At 45.8% G+C, this 18,159-nt stretch overlaps 1 protein-coding gene across 2 annotated transcripts in view; it reads right to left on the bottom strand.

The window, feature by feature from the left end:
• LOC141164591 (matrin-3-like) overlaps positions 1 to 15,105 on the bottom strand; it is a 38,975-nt gene extending 23,870 nt beyond the window's left edge. Inside the window, exons 1-8 of one of the 2 annotated variants that reach the window (XM_073650004.1) lie at positions 14,947 to 15,105; positions 7,366 to 8,230; positions 4,442 to 4,503; positions 1,820 to 1,846; positions 1,502 to 1,638; positions 998 to 1,044; positions 633 to 761; positions 299 to 424 (exon numbers count right to left, since the gene is read on the bottom strand). In XM_073650004.1, coding sequence (XP_073506105.1) covers positions 299 to 424; positions 633 to 761; positions 998 to 1,044; positions 1,502 to 1,638; positions 1,820 to 1,846; positions 4,442 to 4,503; positions 7,366 to 8,118 — 1,281 coding nt within the window. In that variant the 5' untranslated portion in view covers positions 8,119 to 8,230; positions 14,947 to 15,105. The remainder of the gene's footprint in view (positions 1 to 298; positions 425 to 632; positions 762 to 997; positions 1,045 to 1,501; positions 1,639 to 1,819; positions 1,847 to 4,441; positions 4,504 to 7,365; positions 8,231 to 14,946) is intronic. The other variant, XM_073650005.1, reaches the window with a different exon arrangement.
• Between the last annotated feature and the right edge of the window lie 3,054 nt (positions 15,106 to 18,159).

The raw sequence follows: 18,159 nt of genomic DNA, 5'->3' as shown, positions 1-18,159 counted from the left end.
TTTAACTATCCCCCATTCCCTCAAGATGGCCGGACCATCCTTGTAAATAAGCCCCTGTACTTTGTGTCACCTCCACCTCATTGTAGATTGTAAGCTCTTACGAGCAGGGTTATCATGAATATTGATTTAAATTATTGTATTATCTTTAACTATGTTACTTATGACTGTTGTATATGAACCTCTGAATTGTAAAGCGCTGTGAAATATGTTGGTGCCATATAAATAAAGATATTATATATTATTACACACAGACCAAAAAAGGAAAAGACAAATTTCTTACAGACAATTGAGAACTTACCTTAATACGTTTATACTTCTGAGACAAGTGCACGTGAACAGGATTCCCATGGATGAGAGCTTGGTTTGTGCTGTAATAGTCTACTGCCGCTATTGCATCTTCTGAGTTGGACATTTCAATGAATGCCTTTAAGAATAAAGAAAGAAATCCTTTAGCTTTGGAGGCTTTAGTGTATCTGGGATTATAGTGTGGGGAGAGAATATACGGGTAGAATAAGCCCTCTAGTTTTTATTCCAAGTACACTAGCAGCTGGGTGTTACATGGATACACACATATACTATATATTACACATACAAGTATTGTAACTTATCTTTCCATCCCTCTTAATACATACCTCATTCATTTTATTTAAAATGAGATGGTTGGTAATGACTCCAAACGGCTCGACCAGCCTCATCAGCTGGTTCTTCAGATTCCTCCCTCGCTCAAAGTTTATGATATGAACAACTCTACCGGTCATCGGCTGGAAGAGGAGGAAACAGAGAAAAATGAATGCAGACACATTCAGCGCGTCCCGACATTCTCCATCTCTAACATAGGACGCAGAGAGGCTATTGTGCGCCGAGTGGGATAGCCGCCGAGACAATTGCCAGTGCCCGGCAGGTACAATGCATGACACATGCACGACGGCCGCCAGGATCGGTGTGCACGTGTCCCCGTGGGATGTCACACCGCCTCTGTAAGTGAAGACGTACATACCGGTCTGTTCTGCATACGTCTTGGTCCAGGGCCGTGATCATCCATTCCTGAAATACACAATTACACCAAACATTACATTTTACTTTTATTTTCCTCTTGGGCCAAAATTTAAGTGGGGCTCTGTTCACACCGTGTTTGGTGCGTACAATGCTATATAAGCCTTTTATGGGAAGCCCTCATTGTAGAGTCTAGTCATCTAAGGTCTCTAATACAATAGGATGTGAACAAGACAAAAAAAAAAAAAGTCATTAGTACATGCGTGGCCAATAGGAGTCTTTTTTCGATACATCCATGAGCGGATTTCTCGTTTGTTCACCTGTTTCTGTGTCAAGCAAGTGGATTTCTGCAACTTTCCCAATGCATTAAAATATCGGTCACGGAAAGAAAAAAAAAAAAAAAAAAAAGGAGTAAATTGGGCAAAAGGGTCATTGACAATAATGACCCCCAGCGATCAGTACAGCACTCATTCAAAAGGGTCATTGCCAATAATGACATCTCACTCACCTAAGTGACCCCTTTGGTTTCCTCGTCTTCCTTCGGGTCCACCTCCCATAGAAAGCATTGAATGCGACGGGGGTGGTGGTCCCAAAAGTCCTGGCGCATGATTTGTAGACTGCCGCAGCATGACCGATTCCCCCCCACTGCAAAACAAATATTGTTATCACTATGTAGCTGCTGCAGAAACAAAATACAAAAGGATTAGAAAAAAAGCCAAAAGCATCCACCAGAAGGCATTACTAACAGATGGAGGGATTGATGGCCGCCGTGAATACACAGACTGACTGCCACCCATCACAATGGCTCGGGTGAGTGGATACTTACCCTCCATGTCCTTTCCACTCTGGATATCTAGATTTAAAACAAAATATCAAAAATTAAATTTCACATATGTGATCTAAATTTAGTCAAATATGCATTTTTTTTTTTAAGGTTTTTTGTTAATGAATTTTATATTACCTATATGTTGGGGAAAAATAGTAACTGAAATATAAAATTCATAAGGAAAAAAAAAATTATTAAAGGGCCATCTTTGATAGAGCCATAAACAATGGATAGAGCAGCCATCATTCCATTTACATAGGTAGTTCAGAGCCCCATTCTCTGAATCAGTGGAAGTCCCTGTGTGGGACTCTTTTCCAAACGGTGTCCTAATTTAACTACTTTTAGACTGCCCATAGACCACGGCCACATCAGGCCTTTTGACTGTTAGTCCAGCACACGACAGATATCCGATTGTCTGACACATCAGCCCACCAGCCGCATCATGCCCTCGACAGCCATCAGTCCACTGCCCACTGGGATGCAGACAGCGGTGAATACATTGGTGGAGGATGGAGCCGCCAGCTGCTCCTTCCACCAATCAGCATGTGAGACAGTAGATGCGATGAGGTCATTACATCACGCCTGCTGTGTGGGGAGTCAGACCATAGTACTGGGGGAACGAGAGAGAGAAGGTGTTTTTTCTTCATATGTGTATGGAATGAGATATAAGACCCCGCAGAATCCCACAACCACCAATGTGATGAAACGGCAGCAGAGAGCCCCTGCAGAATCCCACCGCTGACATCACTTGTAATGGATCCACACCCCGCCACCAGTCAGACGGATCACGTGATACGGATCTGCCCTTTGCACCAACGTGACATTCCGCACCCCCTCTAGGATGCGTAATGTCAGATTGATACAGTTCTACACAGACACCCCCTGTCCACACGGGTACAGGAAGACACCAGGGAGTGAGAAGAGGTGGCCCACTCAGTCACTGACGTGGCACCACACTCGCTCACACCCCTGAAAGGATTAGAGGCTCCTTCACTAGCTCCAGTGAGGCAGAACCTTGTCGGCCTGGGAGAGCTGCCACCAGTTTCTATTAGATATAACGGACTTATAATCGGGCTAGAAACCAGCCTAGTAGCGTGTTCATCGGACCGAACAACAGACGTGAAAATTAGTGGATACAGATAAAAGAGAAACTCAAGATTAAATTATATATTTAATCGCCATAAAGGCACACTAGACAATACACTATATACATAAGGGATATACATACAGAATGGTCAGAGATGCAAACACACTAGTGGTGGTACAAAAGATATAAGCAGAACTTAAGCGTCAATTACCAGTCAAATGAAAGGCCTGGCTTGTGGGGGAGGGCTGCCACAAGGGAGGCTTGTGGGGCCCTCTTTGTTGCAGGACTTCGCCCACACGATGTATCCTCACAACCTGCCAGGGACAAAGACACTGGGCTCTAGCTGCAGGGTCACGCCCCTTATTGCCCCCTGGCTGAGCTTAAGTCCCAAGCCCTGGCCTTTCTCAGCTGAAAATTCCCAAAAACTAAAAACGGGCTATACATCAGTAATGGGCTGTCCTAGGGAGCCGGTTATAATGTTATTGGACCCAGCTGGGCCCCTGCTACGTGTGGATATCAAGCACCGGAGCCCTAAGGGCCCCCACAAGGCTGTGCCGTGTATCTCCCTTTTCCTACACGCTGGACTGTGTAGAAAGCTAGGGTGACATTCCCCATTATCTTGGGTTTCCAAAAATCTATTTGGTGTATCAATGTGATGTATCATATTCCCATAACTCTGTGTTGAATTATAATTTGACACAAAGGACAGCATGGCTTGAGGTCCACAGGGGGGTCGTCCTGTGCAACTCACAGCTGCTGTGAGGTATGTCACTGCCTGCCCCTCAGGAGTGTCGAATTACACTGTACATTGAAGATCTCTATAATCCCCGCCAAACAGGGCACAATGATTGACATGGGATTATATTGAAAATTCTTCACAGGAGACAGTGCATGCTCAGATTGAGATCTTGGCTGCTGAGATCTATATCATCATGTTTATTTTTCCTCATCTCTGTATACACAGCACAGAACCAGCACTTGTGTACACAGATTAAGCAGTACTATGCTCCTCTGGACCCAGTGTACAAGTGATTGCAGGGTGTAAAGAGGGAGCAGTAACCGCTGGGTCCTAGGAGAGACAGTCAGCTTTGCTATGCAGCCAGGAGGCTGAAATTCCCCTGTAACTGGGGGATAATATAGCAGCCCCAGTTACAGGGAAAATCAGCAATAAAAAGAATATGTTAACATGCCCCATAAAAGGTAATTTAAGACCTTATGCGGAGCACAGTGTGTGAAATAAATGAATAAAAAAAAATAAAGCAAAATAGAAAAAGCACAAATGAAACTAAACTTAAAAGACCATGCACCTGTGTGAATCACCATTTCTAGCTACACCTCCATTGAAAAAAAAAAAAATATGTCCAACACAAAGATAATTTCTACAGAAAGGAGAACGCATTTTAAAGTATTTTAGTGGTCTAAAAAAAAAAAAAAAAAAAAAAAGACAGGTCCATAAAGTCCAATCTATAATCGTAAAGACCTGACAATACATATTCTATTCCAAAACACAAATGTAATGAAAATACTTCACGTACACATTGATCAGCAGCAGACAATGCCTTCTGTGAGTCGGGCCGTTGACGTGCTCATGCCAGCCCTACAGAAAAGAAATATTTAGTATCATAGTACAAAAATTATAAAACCGGGCGAAATAATTCCCTTACAAAAACGAGTAAGTGGATATGAGACGTTATGTCTTTTTATTACAGAACCGTATAAGACAGCAAAAGCCAAAAAATTCCTCTCTGTAGTCTATTGCCCACATGTTGTTTTACAAGTGTCCGATACCATCAAGACAAAGCTGCCTATTCCTCCCGAGAAAGGGGTTGTCTAGAATAGAAAAACATGGATCTTATTTTCTAGGAGCAACATCACATCTGCCCAGTTATGTCTGGCATGGCAGCTGAGCGAAGTTGAAGCTGATGGGAGCTGCAGTGCAATACTCAGCCTGTGGTCGGTGTGACATTGTCTTTGGAAGAAAACAGCCGTGGTGTCACTCATTCCATGTCAACCATTATCAGGCAGCTGCAGGCTAAGTGGAGGAGTGGACGTCAAAACTTGGCCCACTCTTTCTGTATCACTCATGAAACCAAAATGGAAAAAGCCATTTGGTCACACCGCCATTTAGTTCAACTGGATCCCCGTACTACCTGTTAGAAATTAAATTCCAACCCCCAAATCATAGTCAAAATCATCTATGGGTCTCTGCCAATCCCCTCTTCCACCCCTAATTGCTGTCCTGTGTTTAGCTGTAAAACATTAGCTACCTACCCCTCTCGGCATTAGGACAAAAGATCACTGAGCTCTGTTCTTTGCCTTAGAGGTCAGGGTGCAAGTTGTCCACGAGCCGAATATCAAACTAATCATAAGGTCCTCACTCCTGCTGGATTTCTTCTATACTTCTTGTTTACGGCTGTTTTTAAACATTTGTCAGGCACAGATCGTGCGCGGATCGGAAGACGCAGCCCTCCTGCCCTAACTGTGTAATATCTATATATGAAGCAGCTAGGTCAGGTCGAGACACAGTGGTCAGGTTTGATTTTCCCAGTTAAAGCATGGTCGGCGTTCATGGACACATGAAACCGGTCTAAGGGTATGTGCCCACCGTTTTACAAGCGTATATGCTGCGGAATTTCCGCAGCGTAAACGCTTGGGAAACGCTTGGTAATCCGCCCCCCATGGTCCCCAATGACAAGCCGCAATGTCAATGCCCATGCCGCGGATTTTTCCGCAGCGTTTATGCTGCGCTCAAAAATCCGCAGCATGTCCATTAATTTTGCAGACACGCAGCGTAATCGCAGCCATTGACTTGCATTGAAACGCATAATATCCGTGTCAGTACATTTGTACACACGGATATTATGCGTTTCTATGTGCGGATGGTACCCAAGTCTGGAGGAGAGGAGACTCTCATCCAGAACCGGGTACCATAGAAACTGTAAAAAAAAGAATTTAAAATAAAAAATAAAGTTTATACTCACCTTCTGATGTCCTCCCGGTGTTTTGTCTGCTCCGTCTGGTCTATTGCAATGCTCCCGCTGTTGTGAAGGACCTGCCATGACGTCACCGAGTCATGTGACCCATCACATGGCTCAATGACGTCACCGCAGGTCCTTCACACTACCGCGAGCCGCCCAACACACCGGACGCGGCAGAGAGAACACCAGGAGGACACCGGAAGGCGAGTATAAACTTTTACCATTTTATTCTTTTTTTTTTTTTTTTTTTTTTTAACTAAATTGGTCACACTACTATAAATCCATGCCGGTTGCATGGATTTATATAGTGTGAACAAGTTGTTAAGCACTTTTCCAAGTGATGCTAAAATCGCTTGGAAAAGCGCTTGATAAGCTGCATGCAGAAATGCATGCAAAGACGCTTGACAAACGCTTCTACCTGGCGGGAAATTCGCATGTACAATCCGCATGCGTTTTTCCTGCCAGGGAGAAGCATAAAAATATGCAGCATTTCTGCATCGTGGGCACATAGCCTAAGTGAAAGGAATACGGTTCTGTAATAAATTCAGATCGTCTAAATTAATATTTCGCTCTTCCCTACTCCCTTAAAAAAATATTCTTTGGTGAGGTCTATAATCTGCTGTAAAGAAAAGTTATCAAGCTCACGATGTTGAAATTGTTGGTGCCCATCGAGAAAAACAAAAAAACTGCAGAACGTAGTGGTCACGTGAAACAGATTTGCCGTCCAGCAAAAAGTTGGCTTCCATTTTTTTTAATGTTTAGAAACTGAGTGAGAATAGAGAAGGAATTCTTGGGTTAAATGTCAAGTTTCAGATTTCAAGAGACTGTAGTCAGAAAATAAGGAATAATATAAGTTTAAGGAAGTAATGGGGGGAGAGCGAAAGGCATGGCCAAGTGCAAGGACTCAAAACAGGATCTTCAAATAATGCTCACCCACCCACCAGACATTACTTGGCACATAAATTAGAGGGAAGGTGTCGATATTGGAAGTTATCCACCAAGGTTCTTCGTCAAGGCCATCAATTAAGATTTTGCCCTGATCACATTACATTGATCAAGGGTTAGTGGGAGCTGAAGAACCAAAAGATTTGCATAGGAACTACCCTTTAGTTTCCTGCGACTTTTGCAGCCCAAACCATCTACATGAGAATAGAGTATAAAATCCAGGAGAGATTGGGGCTCCAACAAGATTAAAATATTTAGGAACAAGGCCGATATAGATAAGTTTCGAGAGGGAATGCTACATGAAAGCAAACTAAGGGAAGAGTAGTGGGACAAAATTGGATTTTGGCAGATAATCACATGCATTATACAGACCAAGTGTGAATATTTGAGAAGATACATTCAGCTAAGAGATGTGGAAAAATCTGATTAAATGTTTCTAAAAGGTCAGAGTGAACCAAAAGCGTAGGATTTATCATGACTTCTATGAAAGAGTACAAGGTTTCATGGCCAAATAAGCTATGGAGGTAGGAACTCACCTTCTTAGTATGTATTGGTATGTCACAGAGAGAACAGATATGGGGAAAATCTTTCGGCATTAGTCCGTGGAAATCGTCAACGTTTCTAATGGACGGCATTCCTCTTGCCTTTTCAAAGACAGATCGTTCTTGCGGTTGGCTGTAGCGCATGTGCTCGTAGTCGTTACTAAGCTTACGGAAAGGAGCGTCAGACATGAAGCTGTCTTCTCTAAACCTTTCCCGATCTCTTAAGCGGTCGTCTATATCCAGCCTTTCGCGAAAAGTGGGCTCTCGAGATCGGCTCCCGTGGTCATAATCGACCACGTGGTCGCCAGATGAGCGTTCACCAAAGCTCTCTCTTCTGAAGGGTCTAACGTCATCACTCCAGTCACTGCCAGACCCTCTCAAAGGCTCTCGAGGAAGCCTCTCTCTGTAACCTAACATAGACATGTCTTCCGACCTCCTCCTCTTAATCTGCTGAATTAACTGCGGCAAACTTTCAGGAGTAATCTTCTCCTCGGGATAGCGACTTAATTCATCCAAATCCCTAGAGGACAGACCAAAGCTGGCCAAGATCTTATTGGCCTGATTGGGTTCTCCCCTGTGTTGAGAAGGCATAGGTGGAGGAGCTCGATTACCAAGACTAAATATCGATGGCAAGTTTTTGGAGGAACCGGACAAGCCACGAGAGCCTTGTGGACCGGAACCGACATTCATAAAGTCTCTGCCTAAAGAGTGAGAAAAGGGCTTCGACATGTTACTGCGCTGGTTCATGGTAAGGAGAAAAAAAACGAGAGTGTCCCGAGAAGGAGTATATTTATGGCTGAGAATGTGGCTATGAGGAAGACTGAAGGATCTTCGGTAAGCAGAAAGACGGCACACAATTCTGTAGAAAAACAAGTAATTTTAGTCAACACAACAGAAATCTGGATACAATTTGAACAAAAATAGGGAAAAAATTAACATTTCCTAAATACACAGACCCAAGAATGAAAATAAAGTGTAAGGATCCAACAACAGAGGACGTGCTGCTGAGCAGATCATGAACAGAGGGGCAAGGAGGGTGGACGTAGAGACGGATCTACACGAGACTGCTCAGTTTTCGATTCGGTACTGGTTTGGGATTGTAGAACTTTTTGAGATGAGTCAGTACCTAAAGTATCCATATTGCATATACTGTTCATGGTTAAAAGGACATTGACCCCAGAAAGAAAACATACAAGTACATCTTAAAGGATACACCAAGGCTAGATTGACCTGGGTGAGTGAAACAGGACTAACGCAATTCATAAAAGGTGAACATGATACTTCATTAACCGCATTAAAATTGACGGCAATACCTTGTACAGGAAGATGAAAATACGGGATAGTACATCTTCAGATCAATTATTTTCTGCCAGCACTTACAGAGTATCGAATAAGGTAAAGCATGGACACAGCGAGAGCTCTTCCGAAATTAGAGAGGAAGTCAGAAAGTAAGGTTTCCTGCTAGATTTTATCCTATGAAATTTCACCGGTCTAGTCTAAATGGTAAAGGAAGAAACTAAACCAATACAGTAGAGAGAGTGAAAACAGCTACATAAAGTTGGAAGTAAACTTTCTGATTGATCCATTAAATGGAAATTATTTTCTAATCCAGTTAAGCCAAAATATACAGCTACAAAAGATGAAGTTAACTTTCAATTAGCACCGAAATGGCACAGTATCCCATAAACTTGGTGTAGCCTAAGGATTTCAAGTTTTGACACCCATCACCGGAGCAGACTAGGTGATATCAGAGTTGTATCCTGCCAGCTGAAAACAGGAAACCATATATTTTCTGACTTCTCCTCATACAAAAATGGTGGAGAATCAAGTTAGGTCCCCAATCAAGTGCAGGAGGCAATGTAGAATTACAGATCCTACATAATGAGAACTTAATTCTGTAATCTACAGAATGTATAAGACACAAGCTTGCAGGTCGCAGTTTTATCACACATGATCGTAATATTGAATAGCCGCACAAGGGATGAAGAAAGGCCATCTTGCTTTTTAAGCCAATGTATGCCATTCTACATAGTGCAAAAATAGGGGAACAAGGGCTTTCCTAGAAATGAGAGTGAATTAGAAGTCGTCTGAACAGGTTGCACCTCTTGGGGTACGTTGATGCCAACTAGAAGAACACTGGCCTAACTTTTAGTCTGAAGTCATAGAAGAACTCTATGACCAGTGTGGTCATCATTAGATGTGGTAAGGGTGCTCAAATTGCAGACTTTAGGAGCCAGTCAGGCCATTCAAGAAGCAAAGTTAAAAAAATTAAGGCATAAAGTTAGAAGCACCAACAACCTGGGGCATAAACAGTCCTGGGGAAGTCTGGGGTGGAATAGTATAAGGTTACAGGACTATGATAAAGACAGCAAACTGAAAAGCAGAGGCCCCAACCTTTTCTGTCTCACAGGACATTTGTAAATGAGGTATAAAAAAACAGGTAAGTGCCATCGCTCTGGTGCTACCTGCAAGTGACATACTGATGATCTTACCAACGTTAGCAAGTTGACACCAGCTGGAAAATCCCATGGGGCTCCCAAGTTACCAGATGGAAAACACTTTAATGCTCTAAACAAAGTTAAGAATCAAAAGGAGAAAAAATCTGAAAATGTTTAGGCTTTTACAACCTCGAAGCAGTGTGTGTTTAGCCTTGATCAGATATCGGCAACCACAATTCTAACTTCATATACAGGAAAAGGGGATAAGGCCCATTTACACAGCCCAATAATCGGCAAACAAGTGTTAAGAACCAGTGTCGGGCCGGGTTCAGACAGCAGTGCCTGGACTGACATCGGGTCTCCTGACATAAACTTAGTCTCATAAATGCCTCTGAGAATGTAAGCTCAGGTCAGTCTGGTCCATATGGGGTCCTTGAAATATTGTCACCTGAACCACGTAGCCGAGTACTAAATACAGGGGCAAGCAGTGCTGGGTGACGATGCAAGGCACAGTGGGGAATGGGAACTTCACAAAACAATTAAGGATTTTATTCTATTGCATGGACCACCTGCATTCGTAAGGTACACCTTTAAAGGGGTTGTCCGGTACTTCGGTGGCTGCTCACAGGCAGCACGTGACCCCCGGCTGCAGCCGGCGCTGACATGACAAGTTGCGGCTTCAGCCGGGGGTCCCTCTTCCGCGCTCAACCGGTGGCTGCTGGGTTGTGGGCGGGGTTATTCCCCTGGGTCACACCCGGCATCCACCGCGCGCTCTGCCTCATTCATTGGGAAAGCACGCGGTGGATGCTGGGTGTGACGCAGGGGAATAACCCCGCCTACAACCCAGCGGCCACCGCGGGGACCCCAGCGCTGAGTCACGCCTCACTTATCGTGACGTCAGCGTGGGGTCACGTGCTGCCTGTGAGCGGCCACCGATAGCGCCGCTCACAGGCAGTATCAGCAGCGCAAGGTAATTAGAAAGATTGTATTTATCATTAAAACACAGTGGAATCTTTTTAAAAGTACCGGACAACCACTTTAAGTCTCTAATGTAATTGCACATGCTTCAGGTTCTGGCATCCTTCTGCCTCCGCAGCTTAAAGCCACATTAAACATATAGCCTCACCTCTCCTTAGCTCTGTACATTGGCCAATTTATCTGCAATGAGTTTATTTTATAACAAGCTCTGTAGATAATTAGCGAGCAATGAATGCTGGGAAATTTCAGCTCCGGAGCCTTAAAAGGAGTTATCGACTACTTTGACAACTACTTGTCATTCCCCACGTTTGCCCCCATTAAAATAAAAACACAAACCTCCCCTGACGGCACCGTTTCAGCTGTGCTGACACTCACTCCCTCGGGACTCACATGAAGCTGTTATATCATGTGAGCCCTGCGCCCAATCAGCGCTGGTGTCACTGCATCCACCTTCAGACGTGTAAGTAACAGGCAGTGAGCGGCCAGCCACCGCCCTAACTTCCTCTTGATTACTTATACAACCGAAGGTGGGGACAGTGACACCAGAACTGATTGGACGCAGGGGCTCACATGATATAACAGCCTCATGTGAGTCCCGAGGGAGTGAGTGTCAGCACAGCTGGAACGGTGTCGTCACAGGAGGTTTGTGTTTTTATTTGCAGAGTCACGTGATGCCATCTGAGCAAGCAGCGATCGCACCGCTCACAGGCATGTATGGCAGCAGTATATTTCCAAAAGCACTTATTTACAAGGTTTAACCGCTTAATGACCACCAATACGTCTTTTAAATGACCTGCGATATAAGAGACCAGCATCCCCCGACTGGTGACAATCCAACAGCTATCAACTGTACACTATCAGACAACTTGCTGCAACGATCAGTGTTGGCACAGACTACGGCCGTTTATCCCCTTAAATGCAGCTTGAAATAGTGACTATGGTATATGGGTCGTTAACAGAGCGTGGTGGCTCCCTCTTTAACCCCATTGGCACGCTGAGATCTTGATCATGTGGCCCTGGTGGTTGCCATGGCAAAATAATGGCCTTAGAGTCTGCCGGCTATATCGGCCTGTTCAGAAGTTAACAAAATTTAGATGGTAAAAATAATCGTTTTCATTCCGGTCATGCCGCTTGGCATGAATTCCTGAAAAGCACCTGAAGGGTTAATGAACTACCTGAAAGCAATTTTTAATACGTTGAGGGGTGCGGTTTTTAAAATGGTATCACTTTTTGACATTTCCAATACATAGGATACCCAAAGTCATTTCAAAACTGAACAGATCCCTAAAAAAAAAAAAAAAAAACGTTTTGGAAATTTCCTTGAAAAAAAAAAAAAAAAAAAAATCAAAAAATACCTGCAATTCTTTAAACCTTCTAAAAAAACAAAATAAAACAACATTTTATAAATGGTGCTGACGTAAAGAAGACATGAGGGAAATGTTATTTATTGTTTTTCTGTGGTATGACTAGCTGTATTAAAGGGACAAGCTATTCCCCGGCCTCTCCTCTCTCTCAATCCCTTCACTGGCTCCCCATTGCCCAGAGACTCCAGTTCAAAACCCTAAACATGGCATACAAAGCCATCCACAACCTGTCTCCTCCATATATCTGTGACCTAGTCTCCCGGGACTTAAGCCCCTGTCTCACATAGAGAGATCGCTAGCGAGATCGCTGCGGTGTCACGGTTTTGGTGACGCAACAGCGACCTCACCAGCGATGTCGTTATGTGTGACACTTTGCAGCGATCAGGCCCCTGCTGTGAGGTCGCTGATCGCTGCAAAGTGTACTGGACCATTTTTTGGTCGTTGCCCTCCCGCTGGTCAGCACACATCGCTGTGTGTGACCAGCGGGAGCAGCGATCAGGCTGGTAACCATGATAAACAACGGGTTACTAGGTGCGCGTGTGCCCCTAGTAACCCGATGTTTATCATGGTTACGAGCCTGCTAAAGTGAGCGGTAACCTCCCACTCACAGTAGCAGAGTGGTAACCATGATAAACAACGGGTTACTAGGTGCGCGTGTGCCCCTAGTAACCCGATGTTTATCATGGTTACCAGTCTGCTCCTGCTTCAGCAGGCTGGTAACCAGGAGCAGGACATCGTGGAAAGATTCTTTCCACGATGTCGCTGCTCCTCTGATCGTTGGTGAGCCTGCCTGTTTGACAGCTCACCAGCAACCACATAGCGACGCAGCAACGATCCCTGACAGGTCGTATCGTTGTCGGGATCGTTGCAGCGTCGCTAAGTGTGACGGGGCCTTAACCAGCACGCAACCGCCGATCCTCACAAGATCTCCTTCTCTACACCCCTACCCACAATCGCATACAAGATTTCTCCCGTGCTTCCCCCCTACTCTGGAACTCTCTACCCCAACATATCAGACTCTCGCCTACCGTGGAAATCTTCAAAAGGAACCTGAAGACCCACCTCTTCCGACAAGCCTACAGCCTGCAGTAACCCTCGCTCCACCACACCGCTGCATGACCAGCTCTACCCTCACCTACTGTATCCTCACCCATCCCTTGTAGATTGTGAGCCCTCACGGGCAGGGTCCTCGCTCCTCCTGTACCAGTCACCGTCATGTTTTGTTCAATATTATTGTAATTGTTTTTGCGATGTATACCCCTTTTCACATGTAAAGGCGCTATAATAATAATAATCAAAGTTTGAAAATTGCAAACATTTTTACATTTGTCAAATATCTGATATTTTTTTATAAATAAACGCAAAACATATCAACCTAAATTTACCATCATCATAAAGTCAGGAAAAAGCAAGGAGAGATCCAGCATCCAGAAGTCTTCTTTAAAATCAATAATCCTTTATTGGAAAAATATTTTTAAAACATATGCACAAAAAGTCACAACATCCCCATGAGGGGAGATATACAGACGTGTTTCAGACCTTATGGTCCTTAAAGGGAATCTGTCACCCCTTTGGAGTTATCAGACCGCTAATATGGGCATACAGGTTATAGAAATGTGAATCTATACTTACCTGTATGTCCCATATTAGCGGTCTTGAGGCTGTGAAACTGCTTTTTATTACTTGTGGGTTACGCTGTGTTCCCATGGCCGGATCCCGCATCACTCTGACTTCTCGGTGCCTGCGCACTAAATCCCTGCTCTACACTTGTACACAGACGGCAGAGAAATAACAGGTGAAGCGCGCAGGAGTGGGATCTGGCCGGGAACTACACGTCACAGGGCACTGTGACTGAGGGGGAGGGGAGAAATATTTTAATTAAACAAGTAGGCGGGATTTCTTCCCGTCGCCTGGACAGGAACACAGCGTAACCCACATGCAATAAAAAGAAATTTCACAGCCTCAAGACCGCTAATATTTGACATACAGGTAAGTCACATCTCTATAACCTGTATGCCCATATTAGCGATCTAATAGGTCCCAGGGGGGTGCCAAATTCCCTTTAAGGACCATAATGTCTGAAACGTGTCTGTATATCATCTCCACTCGTGGGGATGTTGTGAACTTTTGTGCATATGTTTTAAAAATATTTTTTTCCAATAAAGGATTATTAATTTTTTTTAAAGAAGACTTCTGGGTGCTGGATCTCTCCTTGCTTTTTTCCTGATAATCTCCCGAGGCGGCACTGCCATCTGTTCTGTGCACCTGATGTCTTGAGTATGTTGAGCGGACCTTTTTTTCCCCCTCTTTTGTTTCATTATCGTAAAGTATAATGTGTCACGAAACCAAAAACAATCTCAAAATCAATGGGACATGTTGAGGCGTTCCATAAAGTGACACGTCCGATTTAAAAAAAAAAAATAATAATAATAATTTAGCCTGGTCACTAAGGGGTAAAATCAATGGGGGCATTAAACAATGTAATTGCTTTGATTGCAAAATATGCAAATTAGTAAATCAGGTTTTTGTGGGGGTTTTTTAAATAGAATTCATCAAATCTCAGAAGACATCCTGATAATACATCCCATAATGTCTACCCCCTATACGTGGTGCTATATGGTAGGTCACAAGGTAATATAACCAGGCTGTAAGAGAACACAAGCCGGAATAACGCACGAGAGACAAAGCCGCAGGCCCCGGGCGCCATAATGGAGGACAGAATTCTCCCCCTCCTCATAAGAAGCAGCTGCGTTTCCACGGAGAGAACAACCTCAAGTCTCCCTCCTCCTCCTCACCGGTATCCGCTCCGTGTCCCGCTCACACCGGTCTGACGACGTCAGGAGCACGCGCGCACCTCCGCAAGCGACGAAAACGGTTTGTTTCCACCACTTCCGGTTCCGGAGGAGAAGGCTTTGAGATCATAGAGTTCACTTCCGGCTGGCTAGATAGTAACGCAGCAGAAACCGGAAGTGACGGTTTAACCACCACGTTACTTTGGCAACGTGAACTCTATTGTGAGGAGGGGGAGATAAAATGAGAGAAATGTGTAAAATGTCAATATCAATGAAAATGTCAGCTCAGGTCGCAAAAAATAAGCCCTCAAACAGCCCCATATCCCAAAAAATGAAAGCGTTATTGGTTTCGGAAAATGGAAACACGGGCATAATTTTTTTTTTTTTTTACATTTTTCCGAATTTTTTGTTCACCACTTAAATAAAACAAAAAAAACTATGCACGTTTGGTGACACCATAGTCATATCGCCAGGTCAGTTTTACCGTATAGTGAACATGGTATATAAAAAAATCTCAAAAAACATTGTGGAATTTCACTTTTTTTTGCAATTTCATTGCATTTGAATTTTTTTCCCACTTTCCAGCGCATCACATGATAGAATGAATGGTGTCGTTCAAAAGTACAACTAGTCCCACAAAAAACAAGCCCTATGCGGACGGAAAAAGTGAAGAAGGAGAGGAAAAAATGAAAACAAAAAAATGGAAAATAGCCCAGTCATGACGAGTTAATACCAAGTTGCAGTCACCCTTTAAAGCCATCCTCTTTTCGGTCACGTTTAGTTTAGCCTTTTTTTGTGTGTTGTGAATTAGTGGTCAAATTCCAATTTTGTTCAGTTTTCTTTTCGCTGTTAGGAATCTGCACATTTGCAGTCGCAAGAGTTTGGAACATACTTGTTTCTCACATGCACGTAAAGCTAGGGCCACCATCAGGGTATTACTGCCCTTACTGCTGTATGGGGCCCCATGAGCAGCAGTACAGAGGGGGGCCCCAGGCCCAGTCGGGGTTCCCCCTCTTGTGCTTCTGCTCACGGGGCCCCATGCTGTAATAAAGTGCCGAACGCACATCTTGGAAATGGGTTCCTTACCGGAGCGACACAGCTGCAGCAGCTCCTTCATACTTCTCCTGACTTATGGTCAGGGGACAGCACGTACGCGCCGTCACCTGATCAAAAGGCAGGAGAACCCGACGGGGTGCATCTCCTTGTTGCAGCAGGAGCGCCAGGATGCTGCAGGGATCGTATGAGGGGTAAGTATGACAACTTTATTTTTTATAAATAGAATTAATTAAATGGGAGTGGGAGGATAAGCTGCACACAGGGAATTGGGAGTGGGGGGGGCTGAGCTGAACATGGGGAATTGGGAGTGGGGGGGAATGAGCTGCACATGGGGAATTAGGAGTGTGGGGGAGGATGAGCTGCTCATTGGGAATTGGGAGTGTGGGGGAGGATGAGTTGCACGTGGGGAATTGGGAGTGGGGGGAGGAAGAGCTGCACGTGGGGAATTGGGAGTGGGAGGAGGAAGAGCTGGACGTGGGGAATTGGGAGTGGGGGGGGGTGAGCTGCACATGGGGAATTGGGAGTGGGGGGGACGATGAGATGCACATGGGGAATTGAGAGTGGGGGGAGCATGAATTGCACATGGGGAATTGGGAGTGGGGGGGGGTGAGCTGCGCATGAGGAATTGGGAGTGGGGGGAGGATGAGCTACACATGGGGAATTGGGAGTGGGGGAGGATGAGCTGCACATGGGAAATTGTGAGTGGGGGCAGGATGAGCTGCACATGGGGAATTGTGAGTGGGGGGAGAAAGAGCTGCACATGGAGAATTGGGAGTGGGGGAGAGGATGAGCGTATGGTGGATTGGGAGTGGTGGGTGGGAAGAGCGCATGGTGGATTGGGAGTGGTGGGTGGGAAGAGCGCATGGTGGATTGGGAGTGGTGGGTGGGAAGAGCGCATGGTGGATTGGGAGTGGTGGGTGGGAAGAGCGCATGGTGAATTGGGGATGGGGAGAGCAAATGGTGAATTGGGAGTGGGGAGAGCACATGATGAATTGGGAGTGGGGGAGAGTAAATGATGATGAATAGAGGGTGTGTGTAACGGGTCTGGGAGGCGGAACCTCTGAGCAACTATACAAGGGGGCGGTCCTTGTAAGGAAGCGGGTGGCTCCCAGCGAAGACGGGCAGGTAATCACGGCAAGTGACAGGGACAGTCTCTGGGTAGAAGGGCAGGTAGTCACGGCAAGTGACAGGGACAGTCTCTGGGTAGAAGGGCAGGTAGTCACGGCAAGTGACAGGGACAGTCTTTGGGTAGAAGGACGGGTACTCACGGCAAGTGACAGGGACAGTCTCTGGACAGGCAGGTGGTCACGGCTAGTGACGGCAGAGACTCCAGGTAGGCTAGCAGGCAGGTAGCAGGTGAGCGCTCCTAGGTGAGCAGGCGAGAGTCTCTGGACAGGCAGGTGGTCACGGCAAGTGACGGCGGAGCCTCCAGGTAGGCTAGCAGGCAGGTAGCAGATGAGCGCTCCCAGGTGAGCAGACATGAGTCTCTGGACAGGCAGGTGGTCACAGCAAGTGATGGTGGAGCCTCCAGGTAGGCTAGCAGGCAGGTAGCAGATGATCGCTCCCAGGTGAGAAGACAAGAGTCTCTGGACAGGCAGGTGGTCACGGCAAGTGACGGCGGAGCCTCCAGGTAGGCTAGCAGGCAGGTAGCAGACGAGCGCTCCCAGGTGAGCAGGCAGGCTGGTCCATAGACAGACTGACAGGTGTCGGAAGGCAGACCGTCGGACCGCAGGCTTGCAAGCAGGTAAACGGATATCTGGCAGGTATCAAGCAGGAATCTGGCAGGTGACTGGCAGGTAACAGGCAGGAATCTGGCAGGTGACTGGCAGGTAACTGGAAACAGGACCTGAGGGCTGAAGCAGAGTGAAGGCTTTGCAACAACATTGCTCGGGCACCTCCATTTTGGAGGAGGTGCCTTATATATGGTGAAGTCCTCCGGCCATTGGCCGGGGACTCCTTAGGACGGCGCGCGCGGCCCCTTTAAGAGAGGGGGAGCGCGCGCGCGCCCTAAGCACCATGGCCGGGAAGCAGCGCGCGCTGCCAGCAGAGCGGGAGGAAGACGCCGGGCACAGAGCGGAGAGGTGAGGGGAACAGCGTCCCTGCCTAGCAGGAGGCAGGGACGCCGACGCTACAGTACCCCCCCCTTTAGGCCCCCCCCTT

This window comes from Phyllobates terribilis, unplaced genomic scaffold, assembly GCF_046119375.1.
Source record: "Phyllobates terribilis strain yellow unplaced genomic scaffold, ASM4611937v1 Scaffold_10__3_contigs__length_209671492, whole genome shotgun sequence".
In the NCBI taxonomy this organism is placed as follows: Eukaryota; Metazoa; Chordata; class Amphibia; order Anura; family Dendrobatidae; genus Phyllobates; species Phyllobates terribilis.
The sequence above is the reverse complement of the archived record's forward strand: the minus strand, read 5'-3'. Positions and strand labels throughout refer to the sequence as shown.